The 15,274-nt window shown below is 57.5% G+C and overlaps 1 protein-coding gene across 9 annotated transcripts in view; it reads right to left on the bottom strand.

Moving 5' to 3' along the window:
- The window catches only part of CAMTA1 (calmodulin binding transcription activator 1), an 833,565-nt gene that overhangs the window by 250,075 nt on the left and 568,216 nt on the right, over window positions 1-15,274 (bottom strand). For all 9 annotated transcript variants that reach the window (XM_057499667.1, XM_036925330.2, XM_036925331.2 and 6 more), the window contains one exon: window positions 6,973-7,044. In XM_057499667.1, the coding sequence (XP_057355650.1) occupies window positions 6,973-7,044 (72 nt within the window). The remainder of the gene's footprint in view (window positions 1-6,972; window positions 7,045-15,274) is intronic.

Raw genomic sequence — 15,274 nt, 5'->3', positions numbered from 1 at the left:
GCCGGGGTGTGACCGCCACGGGTGTGGAATAAAGCCAGCCAGCCTCCCACTCTCTTGTCCTTGGCCCTGGGACCTGATCCCCATGAGGTTAGCCCAGCCAGGGTCTCTGGGCTGCTCTTCCTTCCGTCTCTGCTCCCTGCCACACCCAAGCCCCTTGGGTCTGGCCACTGCAGCCTGCGAGCTCTCAAGGCTGAGAACCCATCTGTTTAAGGGGCTGGACTCAGCCCTGCCCACCCTTGTCTCTGCGTGTCCCTTATTTTCCCAGACCCTCAGTATCTTCTTCCGTGAAGATCAGGGTGAATTCGCCCAGCCCTGACTCCCTCCAGGGTAGCTGTGAGAACTGCAAGATGCTGGAATGCAGTCCCCACCGGATGCTGAGGGCCACCGGTGCCAGAGCTGTGGTCTCCCTGCGCCACGCACCCTGTTAGGAAGACCCTCTGGTTGAGCTCAGCCCATACGTGGCATGTGCCACATCCTCTGCTCTGCGTGGCTGCGGGGAGGGTACCAGGGCCAGCCTGAGCTCTGGGCTTGCACAGCACGGCATCTACGGGATGGTGCGCAGAGGGGCTGGCCGGCCCAGGGCACCTCCCCTCCCTACTGACCTGGGCCCCAGGGCTAGAGCACCCCCCAGGCACTAACTCACTTCTCTCCTTAAACCATGTGAGTCAAAATGCCCCTTCTGGGACAGAGTCAGCCCGATGGCAACACCTCTCCCTGCTCTACGCTCCGTCGGCCCCACTGTGTGATGACCCCCATGGCATGGCAGTCTCCGCACCGCACAGCGCTGTTCAAGGGCCCACATGCAGAGCGTGCTCTTTGATGCTCTATCTCCCAGCCACTTCTATTTCACCCCTATGAAACATAAAAACGGTTACTGAGCAAGAAGCTGCAAGTATTTTTTATGGAGCTATAATATCCTCCATTAAAAAGGAAAGATGAAAGAGAGAGAGAAGGAAAGGAAGGAGGGAGGGAGGGAGGGAGGGAGGAGGGAAGGGGAGGCAGGGAGGCAGGAAGGCCTCTCCCCCCTGGGCTGCCTCCTGCCGGCGGAGCCCAGTTCTGTCTGCGTGGAGGCACCCCCACCGCCCCGATGGGCCTGAGGACTGCGGGGTGATGGTGGCTGTGCTCTCCTGGCCACCCCGCTGGGACTGCTGGTTCTTCTGTGACCTCGCCCACTCGTGGCCATGGCCCCAGCTACGGCCATGCTTCCAGATGCAGGGAGGTGGACAACAGGGGTGCGCTTGAGCTGCAAAGATCCAGTCACCCCCACACAGATGTCAAGTCTTCTTGGTGGCGGTGGGGGGACATTTATGGCGATGGCAGTGCCGCCACTGTGCCTCAAACCTGTCTCCCTCTGTGTCTGGCTGTGGTGGCAAGTGGCATGAAGGGAAGAGAGGTGCCTGGCCAGCTTGTCTGGCCTGGCTCATGCTCAGGGGGCACTGGCTGCAGCCCACCTTTCCCTCAGCACAGCCACACCGTGAGAGAAGATGGGGAGATGCAGCATGGGGGACCACAGATGCTCACAGGTCCAACCTGGTGCTCAAGGCACCGAACTGCCATCTGCTGAGCCCTTGCCACATGCCAGGAGCTGGTGACATGTTCACATGTGCCGCGTCTCATTCATATTAATTCTCACGACAGTCCTGTGCGGTGGGCACAGTTATCATGCCCACTTCACTGGTGAGGAAACTGAGACCCGGAGAAACTGAGGAACCGCCCAGAGTCTAACTGCTGACAGGTGTTCCCTGGTGACCCCAGCCTTGATGTTTAAGGGGCTGAAATAAGCACCTTCCCAACCAGAGGGCAGTGAGTGCCCACCTGCCCACCCCGTGCTCGGCATGGGGCCCTCAAGGCAGCCTTTCAGGTGATGGGCGTGCCCAGGGCGGGTGCTCCGGGAGCCTGTGGGATGCCTCCACCCGCCAGCCCCCTTCCACACACACTTAGCCACTTTAGGGAAGAGCAAGCTCAGAGGACCCTTCTTGGGGAGCCAGAGCAGTCGGCTCAGAGCAAGTCACACTCCACAGGTGGGGCTGCTGTCAGTGGAGACACACATACTGAGGCTCCATCCACGGCAGTGATGGATGGGACGCATGCCCACCCTCCTGGGCGTGCACCATCCAAGGCCTGGGCAAGGAAGCCCGTCAGCCCACAGCCAGCTCCCTCCCCCACCCATGGGGCAGGCCTGGGACTCGATTGCCCTTGGGGCCCTGCAGGGCTTGTTCAGATGTGAGGAGGTCCCGGTGGTCACTGCGGAGAGCCAGGCAGGAAGCAAGGCCCCTGAGGGAAGGGGGAACTCCCTCGGGATGCACTGGGGTCGAGGCCTGTATCTGGTGCAGAAGCTGAAAAGGAGCTGTCCACTCTGAGGTCCCCAGAACTCAGGTGAAGGAGCTTCTCCGGGTCCCGGGCTGAGTAGCTCCAGAGCCTGGGGCCTGCCTGCCACCCCCTGCTCTGGGGACGCCTGGCAGTCCTGCTCTGTCCACCCTGGGAAAGCCCGTCTCAGGAAGGGTGGGCAGGCAGTTGGCCATGTCAAGGATGGAATGCCAGCTGGGGGACAACCCAATGAGGGAATTTGGGGTTCCAGCTTGGCCCCCGGGGCCTTTTCAGGCTGCTGGGGAAACCTGGTTCTTACGCACCGTGTGACTGAGCCTGGAGCTCTGCTGGAGCAAGGTGGGGACCCCACTCCCTCCTGGGGGGCAGTAAGTCCCATGACTGAGCCCTTCTTCACCCCTTGGAGGCTTTCTGGGGGGCCAGGGCAGCTGGAGTGGGACCCCCTGTTTCCCTGGAGCTGCATGCCCCTCTCTGGAAAGGGTGACAATGGTATCCCAAAGGGCAGGGAGAGCAGAGGTGGGCACCCTCAGCTGACTGTGTGACTGTGCGACTGTGGACAGGGGAGTCTGGTCTCCTGGTGAGGTGGGCCACGGTGAGGCCTGGCGCACTGCCTGGCGGGGCAGTCAGCACTGTGGCTGGTGGTTAGAGCTCCTGCTGCTCAGGGCAGAGCTAGAGCCCAGCTCCTCCTCAGGTCCCAAAGTCCCAGAACTTGGACCCCAAACCTTTGCCATTCTCCTGCAATCCAGCAGCCCCAGTCCTGGGCACCCCCACAAAGCCCCATGGTGTCTGTGTTTGCACAGTAGCACTCCCAGGCCTGCAGGCCTGTGTGTGCTGCCAGGGTGGGCTGGGAAAGAGCACCCCGAAGCCTTCGCCCTGAGAGCTGGTCTTAGCAGCCAAACAGCCCCTGGAAGGCGGAAGCAGACACACAGGGACACACCCCCTGCTTCACTGAGCACAGAAAACATTCATTAAGCATTTTAGAGGACAAGGGCAACAAGAAAAACACTCATTAGAAGCAGAAATAGTTTCCAAATGAGCCATACAGAATTTGCTGGGAAGTCTGGCCTGTTGGGGGCCTACTCTCATAAAAGGATGGAATGTGGGGGCCAGAGATGGCAGGAGGAGGCAGGGAGGCTCTGAGCAAATCCCAGACAGGAGAGGTCCTAGGCGGCAGGATGGAGGCTGAGGCCCTTGCTGTCTGGCTCAGCCTTGGAGCAGCCCGGCCAGCAGGAAAGGAGGTGTGTGTGCAGCCAGCAGGCGTGGCTTCTCCAGGTCCCAAGGCAACCCCCACAAGGCCCTGCCCCAGCTGGGAAAATGGCTGAGCTCAGGTCCTCTGGGCCTGGAGTGGCCTGGGGTCTCGAGATGCCACCCTGGCGGGTGACTTCATGTGGTGCCCACCAGTCACAACAAGGACCTTATGCACTGTGGACCCATCAGGCTTTAGTCCCTCTCCTCTAAGGAAGGTTCTAGTTCCTTCTTGTCTCCCTGCTCACATCCTAATGAAGTATTTATTTGCAAGTGGGGGGTGGGGAGGGGAATAGAGAAGGGCAGTGCCCTTCCCCGATAGCCAGGTCACTCGGAAGCTGAGCGCCCGTCCCTCCTGCCCCTCCACCCTGCTTCCAGCCTCTGCGCCCCAGTCTGACTCTCTCTCACGCCCTGTCCTGGGGCACTGGGCAGCCTGCAGCAGATCCTGGGGACAGGGACCCAGGTCCCTCCTGCAGGGAGCGCACAGTCTGGTTGGATGAAAACCAGGCCTATGTGGGTAGTAGGGGTCTCCGCTGGGCTAAGGGGCCTGGGGATAAGCGGTGTCAGTATGAGGGTCTCAGAGGCAGGGGGAGCTTGGGGCTGCTGGTCGGAAGGAGGTGCCACTGAGCTGGGGCGGCCGTGGGTAGAGTGGTGGGGCTTCTGCTTGGAGAAAGTCTCCTTTATCTAGACGCCCCTCACCTCCTTCCTCCAAACCCCTTCCCTTTCAGGAAGGTGTTGGGGTGTGAGGGGTGTGGTCAGTCCACTGCCCCTTTTCCTAGCAGTTCTTCATGCACAGGGGACCGGGCTGGCTTCTTCTGACCCAGCTGGCACCCGAGCTGCCACCATCTCACTACGGTCACTGCCCTGACCGTTCATGCCCACCCAATCCTTTTTCTTGGTAATTTGTGTCAGAGACAAACTCGGGCCAATTTCCATCTGGGCCAGTGTCTCACAGCTTCTTTCCTATTTAATATCAGAGAAATTAAACCTGGCCACGCCATCATTATCCTGGTGTTGTAATTAGCACCAGAACAAATTGCCCTGAGCAGCACCGGCTGCTGCAATCGCTCTCGGGTCTGGGCTGGACATGCACAGTGCTAATTGCTTTGGCCTCCGCTCCTGAACCACCTTCCGCCCAGCAGTGGCCGGGGCGCAGGAGCCCCCATACCTTCGCACACTCTGTCACCCGCTCACAGAATCAAGAGTGATACGCAAGGATACAGCCGAGGGGCACAGAGAAAACACAGAGGCCCAGTTCAGCCCTGAAGACACCAGATCCTGTCATACTGGCCTTTGGGGAGGCTCAGGCTCCCCTGCCAGCTGGAAGGGAACAGTCAGACGCACATGAGTCACACACCCCAGGCATGTTTCCAGCATACAGTGGCCGCGCCCGAAGCACCAGGGAGGGGAGGCTGGGCCAGGCCCCTCCTGTGTCTTGCCTGGCCCCAGGCACGTCTAAGGGGGTCAGCTCAAGGGGCTCAGGCAGGTGCGATCCACCATCCATTCTGCGGAGTAATGAGCTCAGACCCCATGGCTGCCCGGCGGTGTCTGATTCCAGCAAAGTAAATTTAGTGGAATTAAAAAGCCACAGGAGCGTGACAGAATGAGAGGAGGCAGGCAGAGGAGCGGTGCAGAGGGCAGGCCTGCAGGAGAGGGGGCATCTTGGGAGGGCAGGCAGCCGGGCTGCCGGAGAGGCTGGCTGGCAGGAGGCCGGCTTCTGGGGTGCCGCTCCAACAGGCGCGCAGGGGCCAGGCCGGCTGGAGGGAGAGCGTGCCAAACAGCAGCATGAAAACCGAGAAGGACAACAGCCAGGACAGGACCCTGGGCTTGGAAGGGCCAGGAAGGCATTCACAAGGACCACAGGCCGCTTGGGGTAAAAGCCTTTCTCTGGCAGCCAGAGTGTGACCCTGGGGGCACAGGGACATGCTCCAACTCCACCACATCTCTGTCCTCAGGTGCAGGCCCACACCCCACTTCTGCAGCCAGGCAGGAGAGAAAACCCTTCGCCACACTGAAAAGTTTGGGCCCATTCTTATTAAGGAGACCAGGAAAGCATCATTCCACACTGGTGTGTGTCACATTGGAAGGTGCCACCCTATGACATGCAGAACGCCCCTGTCACAAGGAAGCAGGGCTGAGCATCTAGAAACCCAGGTGCTTCCACACCAACCTCCAAGGGAGACAGACCCTGGGAAGCTGACAGCTGGGCAAGGTGTCGGGGAAGCCTGTCTGCAAATCAGCGCGTCCTCAGACTGTCTCAGGCGTCATCTGCTAACGAACCTGCTGAACCACAGACAATTATTTCTGGGAACTGAGGGAGAACGGAACGGGCTTGGAGGAGGGGCTGCGCAGAGCCAGTGGGCAGAGGGCCTTATCTAGGCGGAGCCCTGGCGTCCACACCGAGATGACTCTGGGCCCTGAGGACCCCTTCCTGGGGACCAGCAGCCCCTGTGCCTTCCAGGGTGTGGGCAGCGACCGTTCTGAACCCGCCACGGGTGTTGCGGAGCTTCCTTTCTAATCAATCCGGCCCCTCCCAGCTGCGTCCCCAGGTCAGGGAGGTCCCGAAGGCACTGGGGCCCAGGCTAACTTGAGCAACAGTGGGCGCAAAACGTGGGACCCACGGTGGGAGAGGCCAGAGGCAGCAATTCCTGGGTAAAGGCCGTAGGAAGATGTTGGGGCGATGGGCTCTACAGAAAGTAGCTGCAAATCAGAGGGCGAGCTTTGCAAAGGACCCACCTCCATCCCTCGGAGCCCCACTCACAAAGCCTACCTCCTGCTAGGCAGGAGGACCACCAGTGACCGCCAGTTGGCAGGAGGCTGGGCGGCCTCGTACCGACCCAGGTCAGACTCAGCAAGGCCGCACATGGGCACCGTGGGACAGAGACGCAGAAACCAGGCCACCCTACAGAGCAGCGGCCACTGGGCGGCTCCTCCCACCTTTCTGCCATCCCGCTTCACGGCAGACATCGGTGCCAGGGCCCCTTCCTGCTGAGCCCGGGCGCCTCCTCTCCCAGCAACCATCCAAATCAATCCCATGGCAACCAGCCTGACTCCGGAAGCCAATTTTCCACAAGTGCTAACGACTAACTAACCTGAAAGAGCAAATGAACGCGTGGCTTTCAGCCAACAGGCGTTTTGCCGTCGGGCAGGGTTGCTCAGCCTCCTTTCTGTCCTCATTCAGAGGAAACTGAGGCACCGGGCTTCTTCCCCTTCTGGGCACCTGACATCACACCAGGCCACACAGAGCTGGCCTCCGCGCCACACGCCATCGGCCCTAGGAAAGCTCGCCAGGGCGCCTCAGCCCAAAGCCGCCGCACGCAGGACCCCACGTCCACTCAGCTCCCGCCACAGGCCCTTCCCCGGCACCGGAGACGGAAGAGAAATCCAGTCCCAGCCACCTACCTGAAGGAGCCAGTAGCACCTCCGGTGGAAGGTGGGGATGATGGAGGAGTGGACATAGCAGCCGTACAGGCACTAGGGAGAGAGGAAAAACGAGAATTCAGTTGGAAAGAGGGAAGGAAGGTGGGAAGACGGCGCAACAGAGAAGGAGCCAGAAAGGGCCACAGACGCGGCTGCGCCCGGGGAGCCTGAGGGGCCAGGATCCTGTGTTTGGGTCCAGGACCAAGACTAAGGTTTGGGCCGTGTAGAAAGCACAGCGGGGAAACTCCAGCGGGCAACACAGATGGACAGCTGGGTGGTTTCCCTTTGGGGGCCACAGAGGCATGGAGAACCCAGCAAGGCCAGAGGTCAGGGCAGCGCACGTATGTGTACATTTTGCCTATAATCTCAGGTGCTTGGAGTTCCCCTCAAGTTCATTCATAGAGCCTAAGCCCCCATGGTGTATGCGGCGGACTGAAGGTTTGGGAACTGATTCACATATACACACACTCCAGACCTTTTCTGATCAAGGAGCGTCACACCAGGGGAGGCAGGCCTGGCGGGTAGGAGGTCCCAGGCTGGAGTGGGTGCAGCACGTCCCGGGACCGGCCTTAGAGCCCGGCAGCCCCCTGCGCACATTCCTGCTGTCTGGTTTTTATGTAGTTTATTCACATACGTGTTTGTTCTGAGTATGAACCTGCATCTTTTGCAGATGGATTTGGTTTTGGAGAATAAGGTGGGTGGGACTACCAGTTCCGGAGAGCCGCATGAGGTGGGCCATGGGGAGGGCACTCAGGCCCAGGTTGCCCGGTGGGCATGATAGTCAGGGCCAGCTGGGCTTCTGGAGAATGGCTGTGCCCATGGCACTGGGCACTGCAGGGTGGGCCTGCTGGCAGGGGTGGAGAAGGGGGGCTGAGGAGAAGAATAATCAATTGGCTCCCTCTCAAAATGGAACTGAGAGCGTGGGACGGGGGTTTTGCCTGTCTTTTGTAGCCTCCAGTTCCAAACTGCAATGCTTACTTTCCTTCTCCTCTGGAGTCCCCCTGGCTTCCAGAAGCACATGTTCCAGAAGGGGTGGGGGGTGGGGGGCAGAAGGAGAAGGCAGGGCCGGCAGAGCCTGGCAGGACAAAGGATGGGCAGGGGCTTCCCTTCACTGCCCATTGCTCATTTGCACCTCTCCACAGGCCCCCACCCCACCCCAGCAGCTCTGCATTTAGAGCTGTCATCAGACAGTTGTCACACACCCAAAAAGACCAAGTGGGGTCTGGTTTGACTAGGAGTCCGTGTAAGCCCTGCCTGGCTGTTAGCAGAGTTGAAAGGGAAATCATTTCAGACTATGGAGCTCTGGCTGCAAGAAAATCAGATTTTCAATATGTTAGAACTTGACTGAGTGCTATCAGCTGGGACTCAGGCCCCGTATCAACCAAACAAACAAATCAGAAGTTAATTTTAAACGATTCCCTTGCAATTCTTGCCCACGAAATGTATTTATTATTAAGAAGGCAATATTCTTTCCTGTATTTTCTGGTTTTTAATACACCGCGTTTTCTTTTTTTTGTTTTCTTTTTGCTAACTCACTCCTTCCTGCCAAAGGAGCCTCATGTCTGGACCTTTTCTCTGAGCGTGTGGTCGCAATAAATGAGCAGCCCACCTGCAACTTTAATCAGCTTTTTTCCTCTGGAATTTGCATGTTCTCACGGGCAGTTTCATTGCTTTTACTCATGCAATCAGCCAAATGGAGGGAGACATAAATTGTTAAGTCTCTCCCATCCCTTCAATATTAAAGGCTTCACACCTGCTCTTCCCCACTGTTCATTCCTCTTGAGAGCCTGTTCGCCTGTCTCTTTCTCTTTCCACTGCTTCTTCTTGAACTTGGAAAGAACATGGTTGATTTGCAACACCATTTCCCCCTCAGTTCACTGCTGTCCTTCTGGGTAGGGCTGCAACCTCCCTGAACCACATGCTAGGGAATCACCGAGGATTTACCAAACACCTACTGTGCGCCCCTTCTGTGGGAGCGCACAAACGGGTCAAGAAACGCTCTCCCCGGTCCATCCCAGCACCCCTGTGCAGCCTCGCCTACTGCTGCCCCAAAACATCCAAGAAGCAGAATGATGTTAAGAAGAAAAATTGCTGTTTCTACATCAAGGCTCATGCATTTTAATCAGAGGAACCCTCGGGGCCTCACTCAGAACCTAGTTACTCTATTTTTAGATATTACTCTAACCGCCCTGTTGATCCGATGTTTCTGGTCTCCACAGAGGAGAAGCACGCCCTTAGGAAGATGGGAGAGAGAGAGCGTGCAGCTAGAGGCTTCAAGGGAGGAAGGGAATGTTCCCCAGAGAGCCCCAAGGACTCAGGAAGCCGGAGGGCACTGGGCCGCTCCCCGTGTCACCTTGCTCAGCCCTGGGTCACTCCCAGGCTTGTTTGCCCAGCTGTGCTGCCTGACCTGGAGCTCCTGGAGGCCAGGGTGCCACAGACCTCTTGAGTGAAGATGGCCAACCCCCTCCCTGCTGTCACAGCCCTGGGACACCAGTGCCCACAGCCCGGGCACAGGGGCGGCCCTGGAGACAGTAAATGTTTAAGTTTCGTTTGTGGTGTCTGAAGGCACAGGCCCTTCTAACACAAACTAGGAAACCATCCTGAGAAATGACTCCACATTTGGTGCTTAAAGGGGTCAAGCTTCAGTTTCCAGGGGAATGGATGAGCACCGCATATCTGGCTTCCTGGCCCGGTGGGGAAAGAGGCGCCGGGAAATCTTCCCAGTGAGCTGGAGTCAGCAAGGAGGGGCTCCCCGAGAGCTGGGTCCTGCTGGTGAGGGAGGCCTGCCTTCTGTCTCCTGGGTGGCCGTGCGGGTGGAGAGCTGACGCCTGACGGGAATGTCAGGTGGGTGGGAGCGGGGGTCAGAGGGACTTCGGGGCCTTCAGATGAGCAGTCGGCTGAGGAAAGAGCTGGGAGAGGAGGGCACGTCCCGCAGCAGGAAAGGCAGGCAGGGATGGGCTGGGGACGGTGGGGAGACTGGGATGGATGGCAATGTGAAGTGCACGTTAGGGCCTGACAAGAGGTCAGCTTGGGGAGACAAAGCGGGTCGGATCACGGGGGCCCCAGCAAGGAGTTTGGCCTTACCCTTACCCTGGGGTGGCAGAGACCAAAGGCTGACATCAGACCTGACTTTGGGGAGCTCATGGTGGCAGCAGTGGGGCCTGGGAACAGAGCCGAAGGTTAGGGGCACAAAGGCCAGTCCCCTGAGTCCAGGGGAACATGCAGCAGAAGCAGTGACAGAGAAGAGAAACAGCCACACTTTCCAGGCATAAGGCTGGCACCCAGCTTTCTGGCTGTGCGGACAGACGCGCACACGGTGGTCCCGTTCACTGGCACAGGAACCCCTCGGGATGCCGCGGGCCGGTGGGGAGAGGCTGACTTCAGGTTTCTATTTTCTGACTTTGACACATCCGAGTAAACACACAGAGAATGCAGTGAGTTGCAGAGATCTGGCGCTGGGTCTGGGCTGGAGATAGGGGTCTGGGCCTCATCATCCTAGGGATGGGGCTGGGAGCCCATGTAGAGGCCCAGGGGTGGGCGTCCACTTAGGCTGGGTCCTGCAGAGCCAAGCCTTTCACGTGGACAGAGCAACAGTGTGGGAACTTGCCAATATTCAGAGCATGTGCCAGGCCAGTCTCACCACTGGCCCATCCCGGCCCTCTCCCTTGCACTCACCATGCACCCCAGACAGCCCCTGGCCCCGCCCAGATCCCAAGTTCTTTCACCAGTTCCCTTTGTCACTGTCACCCTCATTTTGCAGCCCTTCTCTCTGTTTTCAGCCTGTATGATGATGTCATCACCAAGCCAATTGGGGATTAACTGCACACTACTTCATGTGGGAGCATATCAAATCCATTCTTTTATCCACTAATCAAAATAGCAATCAAGTTCGTCTGTAACAATCTGTGTTAAACAAACCCTTGGTACTTTTTGATAGCTTAGGGGTCCCCTGGAGGCTCCCTGGATCAAGCTTTTTATTTGGGGGCCATGATGTGGTTGGAGGGAGAAGCACACCCCGGACTGGTGATACAGTTGTGTGTAAGTGTGAGTGTGTGTGCACATGCATGTGGGGGTGTACACAGTAAAGTGTGCTGGGAGTCCCTTATTTATGTGCATGCACAGAGAAAGAAAAAGATGCAGCAACTACTTAGAGGAAACTCAAGAGAACCGCACCCTGCAGAGGAAAGTCACTTTCAAATTAGTTGTATTTGGGGAATTAAGGCCTGACAGTTTCCCTCTAACATGACAGCTGAGCAGGGAAGAATTTTTTCTTAAATACTCAAAATTGCTTATATGACATTATGGGGCTTTTTTCCTTCTTAAATAAAAAGCAAAGGTAAAATTACAGGGAAACCCAACAGTAAACAAAAGCTCCCTTCAGATCGAAATGAATGTTTCCCACAAGGAATAGGAGCATTGGCCGAAAATCTCAAATGGCTTTCTCCCCACCAGACTCAGCTGCCTGGGGGCCCCTCAGGGCTCAGCACCCAGCGGCCTCAGGGGGACAAAGAGGCGAACTCTTGGGCATGACGGGCCAAGCTTGACTGGTCGGGGTGTTGCGACAACACTGGGCGCTTCCCTTTTTCAACCCAGCTCTCACTGGCATTATGTGACGGGTGGTTCTCTACCCTCACCCCACATCCAAGCTCGACCCTCTGCCGTCCCCTTCACTCTTGGCGTCCGCTCCAGAAAATGTTTGAGTCCCTGTCCCCAGGCCAGCCATGTGCTTCCTACCTGCACACTTTTCCTTGTACATCCCCACTACCTGTGCAAACCCCAGCCTGAGTTCCTCTCAGGTCTGCCTCCTCCAGGAAGCCCCTCCTGACTGGGCTAGTGGAAGGAGTCCCTTGAAATGACTCATCAAGGGTCATGGGGGCAGGCATGAGGGTGTGGATTTTGCCCCATATTCTATACACACCATCATTGTCATTTAACTTTTCACATCTGCAGTCTGGCCTCCCCTATCATAGGGGTTGGAAGGCTTTCTAGAAAAGGCCAGGTAGTAAATATTTTCAGCCTTGTGAGGCAGATGGTCTCTGTTATAACTGCTCAACTCTGCCTCCGTAGGGCAGACACAGCCTCCTCAGACAATAGGTAGACACATGAGTGTGGCTGTGTCCCAACAAAACTTTATCCAAGGACACTGATTTGAATTTTGCATAATTTTCACAAATTATGAATATTATTCTTTTGAATTTCCCCCAACCACTAAAAAATGTAAACATCATTCTTAGCTCCCTGACCCATCAGATTGGGAAGAATGTGAATTGCCTAGTCCTGTAAAATTCCCCACAGTGACTTCCGCGTAGCAGGAGCTTAATGATCTTGGCTTGATTTCCATGTGATGCAAATACCCAAGCAGGGCGAGGGAGGAGGGGCAAGGCCCGTGCACACGGAAGACAGGGGACCACACACCCCACAGACACACACCCGAGCCAACCCCTTCTCCCCACCACGCCTGCGGCGGTTTGCAGAGGACTCTGATGTCTTTTGAGTTGGACTTACCCGTGGATGTTTGTTTTCTGGGCCTCAGTGTGATAAGCATCCCCCTAAATGCCTTGTGGGAGATTAGCTGACACTCAGTACGGTGTTTGACCAGAGACTTCTTGGCGTGTAGCAGGAATTCCAAGAAAGCACAGCTTCTTCTGCCTGCCAAGCACCTTCACCTGATTAACTCAGCGGAATTCAGTGAGATGCGGTGCAGGCAGCAGACGGCAGCTAGCGATGTGCGGGGAATATTTAGGTGCTTGGGCCTCTCCCTCAGAGGAGCAGGACACCCCCATGGCCTCGGCGGCCAGTGAAATGTCTTCTCTGGGGAGGGCTTTTCCATATGTTTTCTGGGGCCACCTCCCACCAGAGGCAGGGGGCCCCCAGAGCCAGGCTTGCTGTTGACTTGCCTCTCTGGGAAAGTGAGAGCCCAGCACCCTTCTCTACGGGTGCTGGACACCATCCCTAGCGTTGCCCGACAGGCCTCTCTGGAGAGCTGTATCCAACCTGGCAGCGAAGAGCCACGTGTGGCTGTTTAAATTCACGTTAAGCAGAATGAAATAAAACAGAAGCCTCATTCCTCGGGCACACCTGCCTTGCTGGACGTCGTGGATCCCCCCACAGTGGCGGAAAGTTCTACTGGACACTGTGACTCTAGAGAACAAGAGTGGAGATCTAGTTAAGAGGTGCTTGACTAAGACTTGGAGCCTAAGACCCCAAGGATTTGGGGAAGCCAGGGTTTGGGGGAAGATGATTCATGGAGGTTGGGACTTTTGGGTGGTGGCTCTGCTTTGGGGACTTGGAGAGCTTGAAGGTTGGTGTCTGTCATTCCAGCTGGGCCAGCTCAAATCAGTCAGTGAGTACCTCCCAGAGCCCCCACTCCCCTGCTCTTCCCCCAGATCCTCCGCTAATGGGGGGCTAATACCCGCTAAGACCTCACACAAGAGCGTTTATAGCAATTTCCCATCTACAATCCTGGGAGCTGGTTTAGGCTTGAAATGGCCCCCGTGCTCCCCCAGTGGCCTAACCCCAGGGCCGCCACCGGCCTTACCTCTCCCCCTGTGGGGGCGACCGTTCACACTAAGGCAATCAAAGTAAAATGGATTTTTAGGTGCCTGGTTTGTCTCATGCACTTGAATCTGACGAGAACATGACAAAGATGGATAGTTTTTTAAATGTGTCACGGTATAAAGGTGATGGAAGACAAAGAGACAGCAGACGGGCAAGGAGATTCCACCCGGAAGGTGACGATTTAATCCTGCTCTGAAGCAATGGAGAGGCAGGGGCCCTTTAATCAGGATGCCCGGGCAGGGGAAGCTGGGAGGCAGTGCCTGGGCAGCTGGAATGACAGCAGTGCCCTCCAAAAGAGCGTGCCTGGGCTGGGCAGGGCCTGGCGTAGATGTAAGAGGGCACGGAGCTGGAGTTCTGTATGAACAGGCTTTCACTCTCCTCTGCTCTGTGCCTGTCCCGAGCCCCTGTCCTCCACGATCTCCAGCGTCCCCAGTGAGAGGGAAGGACAAACCAGCCGAGGAACCCAGATCGCAACAGCGCTGACGGCTACGTGCACGGTGCCCCAGGAGGGGTGCCATGGAGCCCAGAGGAGGAGTCCTTTTTTTGTGCTGCAAGTCAGCAAAGCCGCCTAAGGAGAGGCCTTTGGGATGAGATAAAGGGTGAGTAGGAGTCAGCCAGGTGGATAACCTGGAAAGATCAGGTGGAAAGACCAGGCCAGGTGGACAGGTGAGGTAGCTTAACCACAGGGATGGGCATGTCAGCCCCTCCCCAGCTTTCCCACCCGAATCCTCTGTGAGGGTCCAAGCTGGGGGGCCACATGTATGAATCCAGATCGGTCTGCTGGATCCCCCATGGGACCCGAGACGAGCGGCTGGCAGATGGCCTTGCCTCTGGAGCAAAGGCCCTGTGATTTTTATGGCCCTGCCCTTGGGCACTGGTCCGGACTCTGCACAGCGAAGCCGTGTTCCTGGAAGGACAGTGGGAGGCCCTGAGAATTCCGGGACAGGCACAGGCGAGGATGAGAGCTGTGGATCTGACCCCGCCGGCCCTCCCCTCCTCCCCATCTCCATGTCTCACTGCCGTGTGGCCCCCCCATGCTTCTCCCCTCTACCACAGCTGGGCTGTCTTTCTGTGGCAGGTAGCAAGAGGCCCATCATTCCAGTGTGACCCAAGAGGCAAGAAAGCCTCCCCGATTTGAGGTGACAACACCAGGGAGGGACACTCCCCAACTGGGCTGTGTGCCCAGCCCTGGGACTCCCAGCAGGGCGGGAGGGCCCCTGACTGGGCTCAGCTACAGGGTTCTCAGGATGGGGTTAAACACAGCTCCTTGGCTGCCAATGCTTTGACACCCCCAGGAGAAGCAGGCACTCCTCAAAGAGTGGGCATAAGTGAAAACCCTCGAGTACCTTCCAGATCTCCCCAAACCAGCAGGGGCTGCAGGTGCAGGAGGAGGGCCAAGCAGCCCTGTGGCTCCCTAGGCTCCCTGAAAGCCGAAACACACCCTGAGAAGCATCAGGAAGGCCTTGCACCGCGGCAACGGGGGAAGACATGGGTTGTCTGTGGCCTCCCACCTCTAGCTCTACACCGTCCTGCACAGAGCCATGCTGGGAGGCCGAAGCCCAGCAGACCAGCAGTCTGTTCAAGGTCACAAGGCTAGGAAGCAGCGGAGAAGGACTCAAACCCACCCTTGTTTGGCCCTGCCCCCAGAAGCTTCCCTCAGGTACCCAGGCCAATGGCCGGGGCTCAGGCCTTCTGCAAGGCCTGCTCTCCTCAAAGACAAGGGGCT

Source organism: Manis pentadactyla, chromosome 4 (genome assembly GCF_030020395.1).
Source record: "Manis pentadactyla isolate mManPen7 chromosome 4, mManPen7.hap1, whole genome shotgun sequence".
In the NCBI taxonomy this organism is placed as follows: Eukaryota; Metazoa; Chordata; class Mammalia; order Pholidota; family Manidae; genus Manis; species Manis pentadactyla.
Note: the sequence above shows the minus strand (reverse complement) of the source record. Positions and strands in the feature narration are given on the sequence as shown.